This window comes from Callospermophilus lateralis, chromosome 2 (genome assembly GCF_048772815.1).
Source record: "Callospermophilus lateralis isolate mCalLat2 chromosome 2, mCalLat2.hap1, whole genome shotgun sequence".
NCBI lineage: Eukaryota > Metazoa > Chordata > Mammalia > Rodentia > Sciuridae > Callospermophilus > Callospermophilus lateralis.
Genome location: NC_135306.1, coordinates 99,064,299 through 99,087,054, shown reverse-complemented (window position 1 = coordinate 99,087,054; position 22,756 = coordinate 99,064,299). Strand labels below are relative to the sequence as shown.

Below are 22,756 nucleotides of genomic sequence, written 5' to 3'. Positions count from 1 at the left end.
CAGGGAGCAGCAAGCACACCTGCAGGTCCCAGAGAGGACAGCCCAAGAGTCAAGCATAGTCTCCTGTCCTCGAGACTCACACCCACAAGGCCAAGAAGGGAACTTCAGGTTACACCAGCTCAGCTCAGACAGGAGAACCTCAGGATTATCACTGCTGTTTTCCTCCAGTGCCGCTTCTAGAACTGAAATGCCAAGAATTCCTTTGCTCTAGCCCTTTCTCTGTATATGTCTGACCCCTGATGTCTGTGAATATGGCCAGTGGACAGGGTGAGTCCTTGTCTAAAGTTTTTTTTTTTTTTTTTCCTCACTATGAATAATCTTATGTCCAAAAGGAATGAACAAATGTTAAATCTGGGAGCCCAAGTTCCAAGTCCTATGCTCTCAAACTCTTTTTTTTTTTTTTTTTCCTATTTACACCAAAGGGAATAAGGGGGGTAAACAGGAAAAGGAAAATACAGGAACTTGAATGGTAAGAAATGTCTCTGGTTAGCTTCACAGTAGGAAAGTCAACACAATGGCAAGGTCAGCCCAAGTCCCTCCCCTGTAAGCGCCCTGGGCTGATAAGCACCCCAGGCTGATAAGTACCCAGGTGCTCTCACTCTTCAGAAAGCCCAGGTTGTTGCACCAAAGGAGAGGAATGTGATCCCTCCCCAACCTTCCCCTCCCCTTTCCCTCCCTTGCTTTTGTCCTGACTCCTAAAATGCCCTTTCCCTGGTGCAAAGGAACAGAAACAGGAAAGACCTGGAATTGTTCTCCCAGCTACAAACTCTGCACCTCTGCAAGAATTCTGGCTTCAGGCCTAGTCTGTGCCCTGGATGGTCCCACATAGGAGGCTATTTCTACAGCAAGGTGTCACCGTCATTTTAGATCTAGGAGGGAAAATTAGGGCCAGGTGGAGACAGTGTGAAGGCAGCTCTGGGGCTGCAGTGCACACTGGCTTTGAACATCTGCCAGCCACATCCAAGTCTATGCCGCAGACTCATAGAAACAATGAATGAGCCTTGCACTCCTAGTGACAATTCTCCCAGTGGATGTTTCTATACTGCTGACCATGGATCTACTCAAATCTACAGGGCCAAAGGGCTCCATCCCTGCCCTTGCTCCAAATACTCTAAAATTATAAATCCTCTTCCTCCATTTTCCCTGCACCTCCCCCTCATCCTTGGACCCGGCCCCATCCACCTACCCAAATGGACAGTGGTCCTAGTGACCTTCATCCCCGGGAGCAGAGACTAGCACTAAGAATAGCTCCAGTCATGGGAAAGGGGAACTCACATGTTAAATGTGACTCACAATGGTGTCCCTGTCTGGGGCCCCAATGCAGTCAACAGTACCCTTCACCATGTTGCCCTGCAGTGTCACACATCAGGAATCCAGTGGCATCACTGGGAAACTATGCTTCTCAAGTGGAGCTCTGAGCCACAACAACAGAGGGGTCCCTGTTAGGAGGAGGTCTCTTTCCAAAGCAGTGCGGGAGGGAGGGCGCCACACACCCACAGGCCCCCTTCTCCCTTGTCCCTGGGTCTCCCCCCACACCACCCCCTGGGGGTGGCCATCCCTGCCTTCCTGTTGCAGAGAGGCTGCAGCCGGGAAATTTCCTCTGACTGCTCCTTCCTTCTCAGCTTCTGGGTAAGAGGGAAATTCTTCCTACTACACTGACTGTCCCCACCAGAAGAATATTATACAGAAATGTCAGGTGGGTACCTAGAGGGATCTCAGACCAGCAGAGCAAATCAAACTGAAGATGCATCCCCTCATACCCCAACCACCACAGAGAGAACCCTCAAGGCACCATGAATGTAAGACAACCATCTCTTTTTTTTGGGGGGGGGGCGGGGGGGGGGAGAGATAAAGCTCTAAGTAACTTCCTGCTCTTTTTGGATATATTTTAAGTCCCTCTTCCTTGTCTAGGAATTTCAAAACCTATCATCTCTCTCAGTGAAGGTTGGTTATTAAAAAGTCCCCTTCTTTTTTGGTCCTTTAGTCTGAAGCTAAGAACTGAGCAACTTAAATATATACTATTGGGCTAGAATGACATTTTAACAAGGTATTCCTGAAAGTAAGCCTTCCCATTTGCCAATTTGATTCTTTCTTCTTGTTTTCCAGGTTTGGGGGTTGCCTGCCCATGGCAATGACCTCCTCACAGCTGGTGAGTGAATAGTGATTTGGGGTTGGACTTCAGGTTTTCCTTCTACTCCTTCCTCATTTCCATTTCAACCACAAGTTCGCATTCTGTCATCTGTTCCTGGTGGTGTAAGGCTAACATAAGGCAGTTGACTTCCATCCAGGCCAGGGGTCAATGCTGAGGAGCTACTCCCCTGAGCAGACTCCTCGTATTTTCACTGTGGTCCGCTAACACCAAGACCCACCCTGATAGTTTGCTCAATGGCCATCTTTCTCATCCCTAGAATACATGTTCCAAGGGCAAAGCCTAGAACAGTGGCTCACCAACAAATCACTCACTAACAAACACCAACCAACAAAAATTTGTTGCTGAATGACAACAACAACAGCTCCTTCTATCTTATTGCTCCTTATATTCTCAGAGCCAGGTCAATACCTTATCTTCAGGAGGTACTCCATAAATGCTCATTGAATGATTTTAGTAAGACTCCTCCTCTGATAACAAGATGTGAGGATTTGCAAAGCCACCCAAACTCCTTCTCATTATATTTAGAGCCAAACAATATGGGTGACTCCCGGGCTATGTTGCATCAACATGTCCCCAAAATAAAAACCACCACACCTCCTGCGCTTTGGGGGTTAATTGTTACTTTGAGAAGCTGAAATCCTTTAGCTCTACTCTGAAATTCAAATCAAATACCTCAGTGTGGGCAGGACACCACACTTATTTTAACCTATGAAACTCTCATGGTTGGTCACCCTTGCAACAGGGCTGACTCTGCCCTGGTAGCACACATCTGGCAGGTGGCCCTAAAACAGAGAACGGGCCTGTTGGGCCCCTCCCTTACAGCCAGGTGTCTCTACCCACAGCCAAACAATGACAGCAAAAACAGAACACTCGAATTCAGAAATGACCCATCTGTTCACAAACGTATCTTCTACTTATACTCCCCCAGGAGAACCCACCTCTGGGGGTGCAGAGGTAGACCCCAACATCTAAGTATCAACACCTTGCTGACAACCCCCTCCTAAGTCACCAAAGATTGCAAAATATCTCTAGCACCATTAAGTCCCTGTGAAATGAAGTTTAATGGCAAACTGAAAACAGCCTGACAGTTTCTTGCTCTTTTGACCAAATCCAACCTGGAGTTGTACAAACTCTTCTGCCTAAGGGTGATACAGCTGGATTGCTTGGTGATCAAGGCCCTGGGAAGATCTTTTAAAGAAAAGAGCAGAGACAATTTGGATTTGGCTCTGTTACACCCACAGTTGCCATCTCCCATTTCTTTTGAGTTCTAGCTTTCCTTTGCCACCATCCTCACCCAATCTCATCTCTTCTCTAACATAATCCGGTTATGGTACATTCTACCTCCAGAAAACAATGGCTTAGTTTAGTGAATCATCGCACAGTCATTATATTCTATAAATATGTCCCTATATCAATGGCTGGGAATTCAAGGGCAGCAATTGGTAATACAAATTCTAATAATCTGACTCATAACAACAAAGAACATCTTAAACAGGTGCTTAATAAACACACCTGATGAAAATGATGATGAACAGTAACTCCATGAACTTGTACTTACTTAGTGCTCAGATAACCAGTATCTACCAATGGAAATTAATTAGAAAACAGCTCTCAAGTCAATTAAAACCACCTTTGGACTGTCAAGTTCACATCTTTGACATGTTAGATCCTCAAAAAAGGAGGGAGGATTTCAAAAAATTTTAAAATAAAACATGTCATGTCAGGCAGCAGAGTACTGAGAAATGACAGCATCCTATAAAACTAAAAATATAAACATGCCCCTGGGAAAGTCCCACATGGGGAGTCAAGGGTACAGGGCTTTGATGTCAATTCATCCCTGATTCACTGTGCACTCTTGTGCAATTCATTTCACCTCTCTGGGCTTTATTTTCTTATGCCTAAAATGGAAATAGTAATCTCTGCTCCTCTTCCCTTTACAGAGACATAAATTAAGTTCTTATTATACAAATATATATGAATATTTTATTTATTTATTTAAAGAAAGAGAGACCTAAAGGAGCAACCACAGTGCAGAACAGTTTGGAAGCAACAGAAAATACAATAATTAAACAGAAGAATGAAACAGCAGGAATAAGTGTTTTTAAAAACAAACTTTGCTGGGTATGATGGCACATGCCTATGATCACAGCAGCTTGGGAGGCTGAGACAGGAGGATCATGAGTTCAAAGCCAGCCTCAGCAATGACAGGTGCTAAGCAACTCAGTGAGACCCTTTCTTTCTTTAGAAAGAAAACTAGTTCTTTCTCAGTAGGCTTCTCAAAAAATACAAAATAGGGCTGGGGATGTGACTCAGTGGTCGAGTGCCCCCGAGTTCAATCTCTGGTACCAAAAAAACAAAACTAACAAACAAAAAACCAGAATCTTAAAAATAAAAATAAAAGGAGATAGAATTTTTTCAATTGTAAAAGCATTAAGTAAAATCTAAGTAGGCCTCCAAGAAATAAATTGGCCTTTCATATGGCAAATTTGAGCAAGTACAAAGCTGAAGGTTAAAAAAAAAAAAAAAAAGTTAAAAGTAGATAAGTGTAAAACTTCTTAATATTTTAAATGAAAATAACCACTGAAGATTTTTAATGGTAGGGATCTTTGCTCTAATTAAAAGTAGGTCCGCACCAAGGGATACCAGATGCAAACTGCTTTGCAAGTGAAAGTATCACAGACATTTCTGGTTTGGGGAAATCTTGGCCACAGATGGACTTAGATCCTCTTTCCCCCACCAATGTGCTTTTCTCCCTAATCATTCATGTTCTCACCAAGCCTGCTCCACCCTACCATCATGCGGCGCTGACCTAGAGTGAGTTGGGCAGCAGTCCCATAAATGTGGGGCCTCAAGAGACATATCCTGCCAGCATTAACTGAGGTAAAGGAGTCTGTCTTGTCCTGCCACCAATGCCCAGGACAGGCTCAACAGCAAGCCCAGCAGCTGGCAAAAGACCAGCAGGATTGCCCCACCCAAGTAGCGCAGACCTAAGTGAGGCTCATTTGGCCAGTGTGGCTGGAGTCTGAGAACCAGGCAGTTACACATTTTTAGTACATGGAGGAAAGAGACCTTTGTTTTGCTCCTTCTGCACACCTGCACTTGTTCAAGGACACATATGTGGGGGTGGGGGCAGGAGAAAGGAGACTGGTCTCCTTTCTTAAAGGGGCAGCCTCTATTCAAATGCAGCCACCTCTTTCCTCTAAACCCACCACAAATGCTATCTAGCTAGGTTCAGCCTAACACTCAAACAGACGTAAACTTGGACAGCAGGCCAGTGAGTTCAAGTCAGGAAGTGGGTTTCTTCATAGGTTTTTCCTCCTGGTATCTTTCTTCTAGGGAACTGATTCTTTTAAAGAAGTCACCAGAGATAGCTTAGGCTTGGATTTGGGGTTAGGGAATGAGAATTTTCTTTAAAATCGAAGAAATGTTTTTTTTCTAAACCATGTAAATATCTTTAAGAAATGCTTTCCTAATTATATACATAATAAGAAAAAGGACGGGTTCATTGATTAGGGTTAGAGAACAGGATTTCAGAAGTCTGAAAACTAGTTCTTTCTCAGTAGGATTCTCAAATCCATCTCTGGAATTGATGTTATCCTGGGGGAAATTTTTCCCTGTATATCAAAGATGAGAGAAAGCACCGATCAAGCACATTTTAGAAGTCTTGAGGAGGTGAACTGGATCCTTAGCAATCACTAATGCACTGAAATTTTCAAGCATTTACCCATCAAATGATATCTGAACACCCTTCAAGTGCAAAGCATTGTGGCCAGCTTGAGGCAAAACAAATCAGAATATTGACAGCACTACATGGAGCTACAGAGCAAAAGCTTTTGGTTCCCCATAATGTGATGAGCCAAAAGTGTCCTACCTGAGCCTTTAAAGAATTAAGGCCAGAGAACCCAGCCTGGAGGGGCCTTCACAGAGAACTGTACCTTCTTTCTCTGAAGGTCAAACACCTCCCCAGAACCCTGCCTGGGACCATCTCTCCAGCACCTCCCAACCTCCCTGCAGAGTTTAAACTTTCACATTCAATCACCCTGGGAGAACTTTCACTCTCGTTATCTCTCAGGCAGAGGTGAGTCACACAGAAAACAATGCAACTGGGTGAGTGATAGCCAATATTATGCACTGAGCTCAGAAGCACACCGTGGCCACCAAGAGTATTGAGACACACACAGTCCTGAGTCCCATCTTCAATGACCCAGATCGAAAAGCTTTGCTGGCCTCTATGACAAGCCACATTCATGGGTCAGGTCTGACATGCTATCGCACTGTGTGCTATTTATTTTTTATTTTATTTTATTTTTTTTAAAGAGAAAGAGAGAGAAGAAAGAATTTTTTTAATATTTATTTTTCAGTTTTCAGTGGACACAACATCTTTATTTTATTTTATTTTAACATTTTTAGTAAGGCTCTGTAAGCCCTTTTTTTTTAAGAGAGAGAGAGAGAGAATTTTTTCAATATTTATTTTTTAGTTTTCGGCGGACACAACATCTTTGGGACACAGCATCTTTGTTTGTATGTGGTGCTGAGGATCGAACCCGGGCCGCACGCATGCCAGGCGAGCCCGCTACCGCTTGAGCCACCACTGTGTGCTATTTAAAGCTCCTGTTGCACAATGGCTCTACCGTGTCCACACCATTGCTACACTTCCTGACGGGACTGCTGCAGCCAGGGATTGAACATGGTGGGGACATGCAGGTCTGCTCCTGTGAGACATGGAGCTCCTCCACCAGGCAGCTTTGACCAAGGATTCCCCTGCAGCCTGTTGAAACATTCTTGGACTTCAGCTACAGCTGTGGCTTTTCCTACCCAAATCTCCTTCCTTTAGACCTGCAGCATGGTCTGAAGGCTCCCATCAACTTCTCTTTCTCCCCCCTCCTTCTTGTCTTTCATAGATGCTCCTCCAATAAATGTCTTACACATTAAGTCTTGGCATCTGCTTCCCAGCAGTTCCAAATTATAATACACTGTGAAAAATTTTGAAAGGCATCTTTCTTGTGTGCTATGTAGCTTAGGGCTTCCCTTCCAAAAAAAATCAACCCCCACCATTTGTACAATGAGGAAAACAGAACCTTCTTCATGTGCTTTTTAGCAAGGTTTAAAGAATATTAATAGACTATATGAAAAAGACTAGCACACCTTAGGAGCTTAAATCACATTGATGGAGCTACAAAATTGAACTGCTGCACCCCATGACACTGCCAGCAATTACTGGAATTCTATGAGTAAGATACATTGTCCCCTGACCTCAAAGAACTTAGAACTAACCTGGAAAGATAAGAAGGTTAGAGAATAATATGGAATAGTAGTGACATCTGGCACTTAGAGAGTACTTCCTATGTACCAGCCCTGTACTGGGGGCTTTCCAAAAACTCATTTGTTAATTCTCACAATAAGCCTATGAGACAGAACTATTACCATTTTGCAGATGAGAAAAATGAGGCATGGAAATACAAGCTTGCCCAAGGTCACAGAGCTGGTCCGTGGCAGACCCTGCTCATACTTTCTACAGGATATAGACACTGAAATGGAATGGTGGTGAAGCAGCATGGGATGGCCACCCTCTCGAGCATCTAACCTGGGCTTCAATCTGAAGGCATTCTCAAGTGATAGGTGCTGACGTTACAACCAACCTGCAGGCGTCACATGAAAGTCATTTTAAGAAGAACAGGGAGGGGCTGTGCTTTTCTGGAATGGAGCCTTCACCCAGAGCAGTCGACACTTATTCTCCATGGCAGGAAAGGCCATCCAGGGAAAAGAAAGAGATGCCAAGGGCCAAAGCAGGAATATCCGGGACATCTGGCAGGGCCTTTCCCAAAAGAAGTGACGGGGGTTTCCAAGGCCTATTGCTTAAAGGCAACTAGGACTTTTGTGAATATTTTAGTAGCATGCTGGGTACATTTTGCTCAATGGAAACATTTTGCTTCAAAGGCAAAAAGGTGGAGCTTCAGATTGGAGACAGAGTGAAATTCCCAAACCACCACCACCCAATTCCATCATTTGTAGTGAGATTTTGTTAAAGAAACAGAGACCCCAAAAACGTGAGACTCAGAGCCTCCTCTCAGGCAGGAGGACTGTTTTCAGAACAAGTGGTGAGTTTCCTGCTATCCAAAACCCAGGCAGGCACCCACAAGGCCTCAGAAAGAGATAAATAGCAGCAAGGGTCAGGACAGATTGAAAAGTGTAAAACACTTTTTCTGCCCGAAAGGCAGCTTCCAAGGTACTACCAGAGCTAAATTAAGACACAGGTGGTTCAGCCAATCGTGGCCTTCAAAAGCCACCAACGGAAATAGGGAACCTCCACTTTCCACATCTTTTCAAAGACATTTAGAAAAAAGTTACTAGTGAGGCCAAGTCCTCTAACCATATGATCTTTTTCTACCAGTGGAAGATGATTAAGAAATACTGTCACAAAGCTAATTAGTTAAGAAGTAGAAGGAGTAAAGCTCCTTTGCAGAAAAATTAAGAAAGGGCTTTCTCTTCTATCTAGTTCAAATCTTTCTGGGAATTTTCCTCCCCAGTGCTCCAGAGTATTTTCTTGTCAATCTCACAACCAAATAGCACGTTAACCCATTACTCTATTAAGACCTCCCCTGCCCAAGTCCATCTCACATGTTCCCTTAGGATCCACTACCAGGCACAGAAAATCAACACCCCCCATCACCACCACCAGCTTCCGAGCTGCTGGCCTGCAGGAAGGCTCTGTCTAAGCTGAGGGATCTGGCTGGCTTTCCTGCAACCTGCTACCCACAATGGCCTCTTGAGTAAGTGAAGAAAGATGCTCTGTTTCTGCCTTGCTCATTTCCAAGTTCTTTTTCTCTTATCCATCCAGGTGCTCAGCACTGAGACTGACGGATTCCCCAAGGCTGTGAGCTAGCCCTAGCCTCACCTGGCCCAAAGAAGTCACCTAACTTCCTCCGGGCCTCTGAAATGGTGGCTACTACACAGACTGGGCACTAGAGGTCTATTCTTATATGAGCAAGTTGGCCCTTCTCTTGACTTAACTCATATCATCTTATAAACAACACCCTTTGTATGGAGAGATTTTGTATTCCAAAGGCTGGCTCCAATAATCCCTCCAAACTGAAAAGCTCTGCATTGGCCCTAATAACATAGCCACCCGCATATAGAACACTTAAAATCTACATAAATTTGCAATGCCCTAGTAGCTTGCCTTGGGGACCCCTCTTACCTTTCCTTAACTAGGTTTACTAGTAAAAGCTCTCTCAGTCATTTGTACACAAGTACATTGAGATTATTTTGCAACTCAACTTTCCTTCAGAAAACTGTGATTGTATGTAATGCTGCCAAATCTCAGGCTGCATTCTCAATTGAAGGGTTTAGAGGTACTTCTTTTTGCAGTAAACTTTTTTATTTTCAAAAGCATGTTTTAGCAGTAGATTTGGATTGCTAACATCTAAAACTCAACTATAAGTTAGAACTCCAAGGTTCTGATGTTTGCCTGGAGATTTTCTTATTGTGTGACTTTAGATTAGCTCCCGTGCCATCGAGAAATGGCAAGAAGAAAGTTTATTTCAGGGCAGTAGCAATTTGAGATCTTTAGGGGGAGTGTATGAGGCTTCTTTTTCTTTTTCTACTAGAGTGTTAATTTTCTGTCTAAGTGCAAAAGAGTTTATTTACAAAGTCTTAAATTTTCAAAAACACAAAACTTTTCTAAAGTGCTAATTTTCATGTGATATCTCTCTCTCTCTCTCTCTCTCTCTCTCTCTCTCTCACTGTGTGTGTGTGTGTGTGTGTGCCCCCGCGCGCGCGCCCACACACACACACACACACACACACACACCTTGGAACTTGAATCCTGGATACTCCCAATTTGGTCTTAAACTGAAAGACTGTCTGTTTATAAAAATCCATACTACACTATGAAACACAATTCCATGACAGTGAATGGCTCTGGGCTTGGCCTTTTGCAGGCTCCAGGTAAAAAGAAAACCACTTCATTTATAACTGTAACTCAAAAGGTGGGGATACACCTAGACCTGAAAAGGGCCTTTCCACCAGACCCACATGTTAACAACAGCAGACATGGTAGGAATGGACCCTTATCTGTGGTTATGTCTGGCCATCTGGAGTGATGTTCAATAAAGGTGATTCACAGTACAGTAACTCTGGACCGAAGCCAAAGGCTCGCTCTACCCTCTCCCACACACCCTGATGTGTACAGTGTGTGTTAGTGACAAGATGGAGACAAGGTTCTCATCCCTCCATGGAAGCAACAGACAGATTCAAGGAGTATTCTCTGATCCTTTGATAAGGAGAACAGATTTTGTATTCAATTGAGACTCTGGCCCTTAAGATTCAATTCTGGAGCTACCTTCTACCTTCTTATAGATTGAAATTTCACAGCCTAGAATAAATCTTTGTGCCTCAGTTTCACCATCTATAAATGGGGCTGGAAGGTGAGAGAAAAAAAGGGAGAGTGCTTGATTCCTACTGAAATAGAAAAAAAAAGAATCAGAGAGGCTTATGTTTTTTAAGGATCAGGAAAGCATTTTACTAAGGTCTATAAAACATATAGAAAACACTGGGCTGCTTCGCTCAAACCGTGTTGTAATTAGAAGGAGTTCAGAATGTATCTTTGAACAAGAGAAAATGGAGCTTTCTGATTGTATCAGTTTGATAACCGTAAGCAGTTCACAGTAAGGTAAGGAGGTACATTTTGGCGGAAGCCAACACTGCATTTGATGTATTCTTAACTCAGCTAACAGGCAGGCTTTCAAGCCATGTTATCTGCCCCCACATCTTGACCTAATTTAACAAGTTGCCATGGGAGCCCAGTGAAGGTTGATGCAATTTTCTTATCTTTGGAGAAAGAATGTAACAGTGCAAGAGAATGTGAAAATTCAGTTTGTAACTGATTTCCACACTTACAGTGCAGTAACTAAGACATCATATAAAGAAGTAAAATGTACTTTTTTGAAGGTGATATAGGCAAAAGTTTGGTTTATAGTCTAAGAGTAGGAACATGGAGTTTTCCTAGGTCTGAGACTAAACATTTACCCTTTACTTCATCCTGAGTGGTCACGCATACTTTGGAACAATCAAAATTTAAAATAGAAAACAAGGACAGAACCTGAGATAGAAAATATGTGTAACTCTTATGAGCAAGAAAAAAGTATTTCCACCACTTGTGCCATGATTTCCATTTTACAAAGGACTTTTTCAAATTTCGTCTCATCTTAACATGTCTACATAAAGCCAGACACCCATTTGTAGGCATCTTCATGATTGTCTTTGGTGGGGAGAAGGACAGAATGGTTATGTTCCATCCTCTTCTCCATTCCCTGGGAGGCTGCATCTTAAATAAGAAGGGGCTTCAATGAGGGTACAAGATCTGGGAACCACCATGTACTTTGGCCTGTGGTAGAGACAGAGGGTGTTAAGCAGACATGGAATACATAGTAAAAATACCAAAATTGGGGCTGCTCCCACACACCTAACACACCCCAACTTTCATTCAGACTACAACAATAAGAGAACCCAGTTTGAGTATAAGGACATTCACAATAACTTGAATTCTGCAGGACAACGAGCCCTTGAGGGATACTGGTTTATCTGCACTCAACATGTGCTCATTTGCTGAAATAATTTATTTGCTATAAATAGGGGATTTTCCTCCCATGTCTAGCACACTGTCTAGCACTCATTTGCTTAATTAATTGATTTGGTTCAACTACATTCTCACACATCTCCTACCAGCAAGATAAGGATGAACAATTCCACTACACTAAAAAAAAAAAAACAGGGTACAAGGTGAATTTGCTTAAAATCACCCAGTGTGTTAGAGCCGGGAGGGAGCACAGAGGACTTCTGTTTTCTGGGCTATTGTTCTCATCGCCATTTGAGAGAGTCTGCAAAGTTAAACCCCCAACTATAAAGAAGAAACAACAGAAGGGTCAGATACTTAAACTACTTTAAAAAACAAAATTCAAATGGCTGCTTCAGTCTTTAAGCCTTCTAAATGCTCATAAACTTACCTCTCTTCTACTCACTGACTGTTTTACCCCCTAATTGCTAGTGGGGAGGGAGGGAGGGAGGGAAAGAGAAAGGAAGAAAGGAAGGAAGGAAGGAAGGAAGGAATAGATGGATGAATGGAGGGAGGAAGGAAGGGAAAGAGGGAGGGGGAGAGAGAGCAATGGTGTTGTCAATCATTTTAGAACTACCTTGGGCTTTTCCTTCTCTTTCCAATTAAGCGGCACTTGTCCCTTCCCTCCCCCATCAGTGCATCCCACCAGAGTCTAATTCTACCTACAGGCACTGGCACTCTGGTACACCCTGAGAAACACACAATATACTTTTCCTCATTCCAGATGTCTTTAATGAAAATGGGGTAAACTCTATAAAAATCTGCCATCCAGAGACAGGAGAAGACTCCATTGAAATGTAGTCCCTACCTATTAGCCAGGTGCAAACAAAGACCATGGGGATATTTTAGAAAGAATGAAGAGGGGATAGTTCCTCGCCTGTGATTCTGTATATAGATCTCGGTTACACAATTCCTGAGCACTGTCCAAGCACACCACACTGGGATCTTTATGGAAGGAAAATAAGTAACGTACACTTGATCCTTAATGGGGGAGTAATTTTAAGTAGGACTTCCTTGGACAAATCCTGAGACTTCCTGCACAACAGGGACCTAGTACTCTCTTAATTAAGATCAGACAGATATATCCATAGAAGCACAGATTCTGCTGTCTTCTATCACAGAGTCCAAACACTATAACCTGTCCAGGGTGAAGGATACCAGAAGAGAATAAAGGCCTAGACCACATCTGAGTCATCAAAGCCTAAAACAAGCTCCACCCACAATACAACACATTTTAGAAAACACTGCAATCTTACAGAAAGGATTGGATGAGCAACACATTAACCAACACTCCTTGAACATTTCTCAGATAGACTCTTCACTACTTCCCAGAGTAGGCAGCTTATGTGCTGTACAATCCATTTGAACAATCAACTGCTCTGCTCTATTACTAGATTTTCAATCAACGCCCAAGCTTGCAATGTACATCTTCTGTTTTCTGCCCTCTTTCTTCACTCACTGCTACTATAATTATAGCTTTCACTACTGGGGGGGAAAAATCAACCATAAAGCTAAGTGAGAAAATAAGGCTTCCTATGTAAGTTCAGGATGGATCTGGACAATGTTTAAGGCCAAAAAGAATATGTTTCCCACATTAGAACAGCTAGCCTAATGATAACTGTACTACCACACAGCCTAGCTTGTAGGCCATTCAATTATGCCTTTGAGAAAGGCAGTTGCTGGTTTTGTATTTAAAAAGACCTCCCAAGAGCAGGCCAGAAGATGTCCCTTGATGCCAGGCCACTAGACCAAGTTTCCAGGAACACCAAATCATTATAGCTCCCTTCCCCTAGATATGGAAAAGGCCAAAAATATAAGTTTCCTGACAGTCTTAAAATTTTCCCTTTGGAATAGAATATTATTTGCCTCCAAAAATCAATGGTTACTCACAAGCAGGGTAGTTTGAGAGACTGACAATCTCTTAGAGACATCTTTTTCTACTCCACCAAAAAGAAAGAGTGTGTCCTTTGGTCTCTGGGTAGACAGTATAGTGCCTTCCACTGATCCCCCCCCCGCCCCCATACAAACGTGCAGACAGCCTGCCTAGGAAAGAGCAGAGTGCCTACCTGTGTAGCCAGCCAGGGCAGCAGCAGGAATGACAGGCTTGTCCTTGTTGAGGTCAGCACGGTCACGCACATAGTCCTTGAAGGTGCCCTTGGGCTTGTGGTTGGGCAGGGCAGCCGGATAGTCCTCAGAGTCGAAGCTGTCATAGGAGGGGACACGCTGCAGGCTGTTGAAAGATGACTGGCTGCTCCAGGACTGGGTGAGGCGGTCGCAACTATCGTAGCTCTCTATACTCTCAAAAGAGTCCTGGCCCCCGAGTTTACCTGGAGGTAAAGGAGGAGGTAGGAAAAAACAGGGGAGGAGGGATTGGGAAAAACAACTGTAAAAACCCTCATATGGGACAGGTTGCTATTCAGATCTGCAGGAGAGGTGGAGGAATGGAGGGGCCCATTGCAATGAAGCTCCAAACTTTCTCTGGGAGAAGGGGTTGGGCTGCAAACTGCAGCGACTGCCACTCTATGCCTGGTTTATAGCTCCTAGTATTGAGATTCAGAGTCAAATGCTGCTCTATCTATTAGAGAGACACAGCAGTATTTGGGATCTCAAAAATTCTAAAATCAGAAATCTCAAAGCTGAGAATCATACATGTTATTATGGGATTTCCGGTTGATATATTAGAACCAATGAAATAATGAGGAAAACAGAGCAGCATCAGACTAAATCCCTTTTCTAACTCAAGCCAATAACATGATTTCAAAAGTTCCAATTTGGAAAAATATTTTGATCATAAGAAAAAAAATTCCATTAGACTAAGAGCAGATTGACCTTCCTTGGCCTTGGAACTAAAGTGTTATTTTAAACATTTTTCCCAAATACTATTTTAAAATGAAATATATATCCTGTCTTTATGCCTTCCCAAATAGAGAAAAAAAGTTTTGCGATGCTGTTTCCAGGAAATAAGAGGAAAAAAAAAAGAAAGAAAAACACTATCACTCTCTTTTAAATACAAAATCATATTCATTTTCCTTTCCAATCTGTACTTGAAATGTATGCTTCATTGAGGAAGTATGGACAGTAAAAAACAAAGAAGCTGATTAAGGAGTTAAGGGCCATAGCAGTGTCAGAAATCCTCTACTCTGTGAGTTGCTTAAGGCATTCTTAACTGACCGCAAGATCATGCAAGTTCATTAATTTCCCAAACCAGGTTATAAACAGCTGCTACGATTGCACAATAGCTCATGGAGAAATTTCCATTGGCAAAAAATGCCATTAAAAGGAGGCTAACAAAAAAAATTGAGGAAAATAAATGCATCTAAGAGCTAAAATGTTCCTAGGAATGTTTTTGTGTATTTTATGTTCAGAGAATTTTCAGGCAACTTACAGCAAAATATAGACTAGATGGCCACCTTAATCTAGCACATGCCAAGAGGCAAAAGGTGGTAACAAACTTTTATGCAAAAAGACCTATAAATATTTTCAATTGTTCAAGGCTGGATGATCTATATATTTCAAATTCCAAAATAAGCTTGGCTTGTATAACCTCCTATTAATGTGCTTCCAGGGTACTCTCCCCTTTAGCAGTGCGGATTGGTGAAACAAATAAGGTTCAAACATGAGCAGGTGCCAAAATTAAAATTAAATTCATAGGAAAATATGCTGCTCTCAAAATTTTAAAAAAAGCATAAAACATATCAAAGCTGAGTATTTTTTTAATATAATCCACTGTTGTAGATTTTCTGCAATCCGTATTCCCTCTAGTACCACTTATAATAGAGAGGAGTATTATCTGCTTCATCTCATTCCTTCCTCTATTCATCCACTGAGGGCAAATTCCAGAAGGCAAATCAAAGAGCTTCATGGAGGGATCAGTCTAGCCTACCCCAACCCCTGTCACATCTGTACCTCTTTAGTATCATTAAAAGTAAAGGAGTTGTCTCTTCCAGAAATTCACATTAAATGACTCAGGAAAAATAGTCCACCACCAGAATGTGGCCTTGTTATAGTAGAATAGGAAATTTTCTGGCATCTCATAAAAAGGTGTTTGCTCCGACCAGCTACTGATTTTAATAGTCATTCAATTTCTCTGTGAGACAAACATGCCAAAAGCCTAAGAAAGAGAACTTACATTTTTGTTAAGAACATCCCACCAAGTCACCAATGTTTAGATACTATCAATGCTTAAGTCTGCTGAAATGATTCTTATCTCTATTAGCCACCTTTATATTTGGAGGGCAAGGAGATTGGAATTTCCGCAAGCAAGACAGTTGAGTTTCCAAGGAGTCCAATAAGCAAGGGCACTAAACTAGGCCATAACCACTCTCTGGCAACCTCTCAGACATAAGCCAAATGCAACTGGGTTGAGAACTGTGGTTTATAGCAGAAGGCAGCTTTCATTTTAGCTCTATTTCACAACCCTAGAGCTGGAAACGTTCATTTACGGGTATTTTCTCCAAAAATGGGTTGAATCCAACTGGATTAGACGTTTGGTTCTGCTACTGTGTTCACGCAGGGAAGCACATGACCTCTGAGATGTCCACAGGCCAGCTTCTCTGAGAAATGCCTCAGCAAGGTCCTTCTAAAGCTATCGGACTCTGCGAAACAGACCTCAGAGCACTCATAACAGTAGATGGGAGCCCTACAGCAACCCGCTGAACAGACTAGCACAAAGACAGTCCTTAGAATCCCAGTAAGTGGACAGAGAAGCACTTTGTATACTATAATGCAGTATATGAATACCATGATTATTAATAACAATCTGCTAACAGTAATGCTTTCAGTCTGGACCAATCACACCATCTCAGATTCAGTTGGCCTTTGGAATTGGTCTTATTTGCAGCACTTCTAACATACAAAAAGTGGACCTGCACAAAACGGTCTTTCCCTTAAGTTTTTGTGGCCTAAAGCTTGGAGGGAAGAAGTGAGTGGAGCCAAAGAAAAATAACTCATATTCCTTTGCAAGGGTCATTTTTGGTTTATAATCATTAGTTTGGGGTTGAAGGGGTGGTGGGGACCAAAACCAAGAACCAAGAAAAGGAGAGGGAAAAGGGGACAATTACACAAATGCAAAGCCAGATGCAATTTTAAAACAATGTGACAGTAGATCTATCCAAAGTTACAATATGGCTGAACCCCAAACCCACAATTCAGTCTCATTACACATATGCAGAGAAAGCACCATGAGAAAGTTGTTCTAATGCTTTGTTTGACCTGCCTGAGAAGAAAGACACACACACACACACACACTTGTGTGAATGTATTTAAATAGACATGCACCCAAAATAAAAGACACTCAGAAAGGGGAAGGCAGAACTGGTGCCGCCCATCCCCTTTGGTCTGAAAACACAAACACCCTAGGGCCCTAAGAAGGACAATTATGGGTTCTGATTTTTGCAGGGACTTTCCCTGCACAGGGCCTGTTGGATATCCCAAGGCTTGCTAGGAGGAAGTGTGAGTCTGAACACTTAAAGAAGATGACAGCATGTATGGCCCAGAATGTGCACTGGTGATCTTCAAAGTAAGGGTGTCTTGGGATCTCCTCCCAAAACCACAGAACGGGCATCACAGGAAGTCAGTCATTGAAACAGAAATCATTAATAGGCTGGCTCAAGTCTGACTTCTGGGAGCAAATGCTTCATCAATCACTTGGCTTAGCTTTCTCCTGTTCCTCGTTCTACTTATAATTCTTTCCCATTTATTCATCAGAAAAATCATCCTTTCTAACTTTTCAGAAATCAGCTAGCTCTTTCTTGGATAACCAAGCCCCTTCTTATAACAGACAACATTTTTCTCAGAAACAAAACAATCTGGACACATTTCTACGTGAACAATACCTCTGAATGTTCTGCCCTGATCTTCGAATTTGGGTTGTTATTTTACCTTTCTTGCTTCGTGTCAACCAACTCTATTTCGAAACATTTACTTCACTGCCAGTGAATGTTTTATCATTATTATAATAGCCATGTCAACAAGAGTACCTTCTTTTGGAAGCCTCTGGCCACCTCTTTCCCTGGTCCTCTAACTAAATACACACTTTCACCACACTGTTGATGACTGGTTCCAAATAAACTATTGGTTAACCATCTTGTATCTTCCCAAACCAAAGAAGTCACAGGAGGCTAAAGATCTCAGGCTAACAGTAGAGGTCATTCCAGGTACCAAGCCAGGTTCTAGAGTCTGACTCAGGAACAGAGTGGAAAGAGCAGCAGCACATATGCAAAGCTTACAGGTTTTTCAAGATGGTCATGATTTTCTTTATGAATCAATTTTTCTTTATGTATATCTCGAGCAAAATCCTCTCAAAGAGAAAGCCCTTAAAAATGACCAGATTCAAACAGAGTTATTATTTGGATAGAGATCAAATAAAAGTATTTATGTAAAATGTCTACCAACATTTTTGACACTCAATAAGTGTCAAAAATGACTTATCCAAATAAGCCATTTGATTGTTTATCCTACCAAACTTAAATTATTCCATGGACCCTGAGGGTCTTTGTCATCATGATGGACACGACTGCAATTCCATGGAAAAGTCTCAACACCTGGACATTCTAAGATGGGAAGGCTGAAGCTAAGGAATCTGAAGGGCTAATAATGAGGAGAGAAAATTAGGACCTGAAAATTTCACAAAGGTAGATAATTCTTAGAAACCAAAGAGCTTTTATAGAAGACAGCTAACCTACCCCGACTGGTCCTCCCCATGCACATGTTGTCTGGGGTTACAACTTCTTGTTTGATGGCAAAGTAGTCAGTCTGTAAGGTGTCTGTCTGGAGAGGGTCCCGCAGAATGACGGAAGGGTAGTCGTTCTCATACTTGAGGGAAAGGAGTTCCTCGGAGCTGATGGGATGGAGTGTCTGGTATGATTCTGTGATGAAGCTGGGCTCTGAGAACTCAGATGGAGGGACGCACTGAGCATGCTCAATACCATAGCCTGGAGATGGAGAACATTTGCAATTAGAGAGAAGAGAAATGTGTACCTAAAAACAAGCAGCTCTTTACCACCCACAATGGCCCTACAACATGGAATGAGCTAGTTACCTTAGAGAATAAAAGGGAAAAACTTTGTCAGAAGGCCTTGGGTTTTTAATCTCACTTTGACCCTTGATAAGAAACTTCCTTTTTCTAACTTAATTTCCTTATCAATAAGAGAGATCAAATGAAAGTATTTATGTAAAATGCCTACTAACATTTTGACACTGAATAAGCTCTTGAGATAAGGCAGCTAATATTATTGCTGTTACTGGAATAAAAATTTAACAATATTATTGCTTTATTGGAATAAAAATTTAAATAAAGTAAAAAGGTAAAATGAAAATAAACCTGTTTAGGACTCCCTTTGAAAGTGAGGCCATCAGATAAGAAGAGTCCTGCACTAATTCTGCTCCTCTAGTCACCTCTCCAGGACTTAGCTATTCTTAACTATAAAGCATAAATCTGTTTTCTGGCAAAGCTATATGGCATGCTCTTAAAAGAGGATTTCAGAGGAAATATTGTCATCTCTACTAGTAAAAAAGGAAAGAACAAGGCCAAGATCAAATCCCTAACCCAATCCTCTAATGGCCACTATAGTCTATAGGATCAAACAGATCAAAAGTTTAGGGGTCAAGTTGTAATGTTGTTCCTCTGTAGTGTCTAAGAACTTGCAGGTTCATATGGCAGGTACATAGGTTGAACCACTATATTTGTAAGAAGTAATTTTAAAAATAACAAAGAGTCTACAGTTAAGAAAATACTATTTTCCATGGAATTACCACAAAGGAGGCTGGGATCAACTGAGATGAAACTTTTCCTAGGGTCCCGTTATAATGAGCAAAGCGAAGGAAGAGGAGTAAAGATGCAACTTACTAATGAAGTAATCCGAGGTATAGCGGGATTCTGGATAGGCAGAGTTGACTCCATTAACTTGATAGGGTTTCACATCCTCTGCAATGGACAGGGTAGGGAGTGAGATAAAGAAGTCAGCACACAAGTAACACTTGGCTTGAAAGGATCTTGGATCCAAGGACCACAATGACCTCAACTCTTTTTCTAAGAAATCTGCAAATTCATTAACTGAGTTGGTGTCTGAGTCTACCCTGGCTGGGGCCTTGTCTAGGGATGAGATCATGAAAGTATGGCTAAGTTTATTATTTCAGTAGCTGCAAAATGGGATTTAATATCTTGGAAAGAGAATCAGTGAGTAATCACCCAGGGTTGGGAAAACACTCAAGCCTGCCTCTCGATGTCTTTCTGCAGTATGTACAAGTATCATGTTAGAGATTAGAATCAAAGGCTTGACTCTGTGTCGGCAGGTTACCAACACTACCTAACCCTCAAACTGATCACTGCAAAACCTATTCAGAAATACACTGCAGTCTTTAGGCAGGTAGATCTTATATCCTCCATTTCTTCTAACAGCTGCCTGGGTTTTGTTCTGTGTTTTCCCCATTGCTCTCAGAATTCAAGTTCAGGCCCAGACAAGAAGTGGGGACACTGGTAAGGTGACTCCACTTGGTGAACCACGAGGGCTGGTGTAAAGGAAGAGGAGAGCCACATAGTCAAACTGCTGCCAGATGCCGACTTCCCAGGGAAGTAGAAAGGAACGGAGAGGAAGAGCAATCAAGGATAGAACTGCTTTCTACCAAGCCACTGTAAGCTTAGAATCCTCTAGTTACCCTAAAATCAAATAGGGTAGCCTCTGACTCTTTTTTGGAGCCATCTGACTATAACAATCAGACATAAAGACAGCATGTTGGTTTAGGCTTTTCCTCGGGTATTTGATAGCTTCTTGGGAGCAAAGGCTGATGGGTAAACAAGTTTATGCCTGCACGGGTGAAAAAAAACAGTTCCCAGTTGAGATAAAATGATTAAACTTTGTTTTAGTAGCTTATCAGATTGAAACATCCCCTGTACCTTTGGCCTTCCACCCCACCCCAAACAGCTATGTTCTTGGGTGCTGTGTGGCTTTGGTTTCATGACAGAACTGAAGCTATAGCCTCAGTACAAACATCTTGCTCATCTCTTCAAGTACATGAATCTGAAGAGTGATTATTTTTCACTGCCTATCCAGATGGAACGTTGGGTGGGATGACATGATTTCTATTCTCAAATATACTCGATTAGAGCCTACGCCTCTTAAATACCCTTATGTTATTTCTTTACCAAAAGGCAGGCCAAATCTGTCTGAGGGTCCAGGAGCTCCACATGAATCCACATTATCACAGAAAGAACACAGGGTAGGAAATTAAATTTTTAAAACCAGTCTCAGCAACTTAGCAAAATTCTAAGCAAGAATTTAGAGACTCTGTCTCTAAATAAAATATAAAAAGGCTCAGTGGTTAAACACCCCTGGGTTCAATCCCTGGTGCCAAAAAGAACATCAGATGCAGTTGTACATGTCTATAATTCCAAAGTGACTGGGAGGATCACAAAATAAAAAATTAAAAGGGTGGGGGATATAGCTCAGTGGTAAAACATCCCTAGGTTCAATTCCAGTACCACATAAATAAATAAATACATACATACATATATAATACACATATACATACATAGACCCCAAAAAAGTTAAATGAGAGAAAAGATTTAAAAGATAAATCAAAAAGTTTAAGGAAATGAGTGGTTAATTGAGGAAATCACCTAATCTGAGCCTCATTTCACAGACAAGGACCGTAGTAGTCCTTGTCCTTTCTATCTCACGGGGTTATTTTGATAATACAATGAGAAAATGTATTTTAAAGCACTTTGTAAACAAGGAGACACTACATAGATATTAATAATAACCACGATCAGGGCAGGTTTAGACACCCCGAGAGCACCTGGCAGCTCCATTACGATAAACAGAGGGAAACATTATATTGTAGAACATATTTGGGTTACACGGTCTGGTGAAATATGTTGTTGTGTTTAGAATCCAGCAGTTAAATCAGATCTGCAAGGAGTCTGCCATATCATATCTCTCTATAAACAGGTCGCTCGTGTCAACACCTAGGAGTGGGTGTGCGTGCAGCTATACCAAGAGCGTGCCAGTGCTCTGAGAAGACTGCGAAGCTGCCCGCCAGCCCTGGGTAGCAGCAGCCACAGAAAGATTCACTCGAATGTTGATTTTGTTCATTTATTTATTATTTATCAACAGAGAGGCTGAAGAGACCGAATCAAGATCACACTTCTGTGCCCTGAAGAATCTAATTCGGGTCTCTCTTGAGCACTGCAGGAGTGGAAAATATTCTTAAGCAAAGAAAGGCATTATATGGAAACAAGAGTGCTAATCCTGAGCTTTGCACCCTTCCCCCTGTGTCTGTGCCAAGGGCTGGAGTTGGTGGACCACAGGGAGAGGGTGGGCCTGGGTTAGAGAGGGCAACGGGCTTCTAGGCTTACAGTCAGCTGGAGGGCACTGCTGACTGCTGGTAACTGCGATTTATTTTAAGAAGAAATACAAAAAATAAGTGCAAAAACACCCAAGTTTGCCGCCTATTGCTGTTTCTATACTCGGCCAGGGCTGTGGGACATGAGTCACTTGGTCCAAAAAGGTTGGAGGAGGCCGGTAGGGAAGGCCATGTCATTACAAGGTTGCGACACAGCGTCCTGATATAACCTCAGTTGCTGCTCCAGATGTAAAAGGTATTCTGCATCATGAATACCCATCCAGTTAGCGGGCAGAGATGCCTGTCTTATTAATGACCTCAGAAAAACTAAGCTTTTCTGTAGATGTGACCAGGTATTATGTGGCTGTAGATCAAGGGAGCATTAAGAGTTCCAGGGGGGAAAAAAAGTCCTAAAATTATTCCAGGGTTGGCTGTAGACATTGCTTGTTCAAATAATTCACGGCTCTAAGAGAAAGACTACATCAGAATTTTGCCCACCAAGAAGTTACAGGAGTACAAACATGCTAAAGATTAAAATCTGAACTCCCAATACGAAGAAGAAAAAGAAACAATCACACACTGAGTACCTGCTAGGTGTCAGGCACAACCCCAGGCACATCCCCAGAGGCCACTTAAGCCAAGGTTGGACA

General features: G+C 42.2%; 1 protein-coding gene and 1 long non-coding RNA gene across 5 annotated transcripts in view; one reads left to right on the top strand and one right to left on the bottom strand.

The window, feature by feature from the left end:
• Ets1 (ETS proto-oncogene 1, transcription factor) overlaps window positions 1-22,756 on the bottom strand; it is a 130,994-nt gene that overhangs the window by 8,173 nt on the left and 100,065 nt on the right. For all 4 annotated transcript variants that reach the window (XM_076846184.2, XM_076846182.2, XM_076846186.2 and 1 more), the window contains 3 exons: window positions 19,612-19,689; window positions 18,449-18,697; window positions 13,832-14,092 (listed from right to left, as the gene is read on the bottom strand). In XM_076846184.2, the coding sequence (XP_076702299.1) occupies window positions 13,832-14,092; window positions 18,449-18,697; window positions 19,612-19,689 (588 nt within the window). The remainder of the gene's footprint in view (window positions 1-13,831; window positions 14,093-18,448; window positions 18,698-19,611; window positions 19,690-22,756) is intronic.
• LOC143392550 (uncharacterized) lies at window positions 13,935-22,125 on the top strand. The gene is made up of 3 exons (XR_013090374.1): window positions 13,935-14,110; window positions 20,204-20,396; window positions 21,878-22,125. It is a non-coding gene; the product is annotated as an uncharacterized LOC143392550 (long non-coding RNA).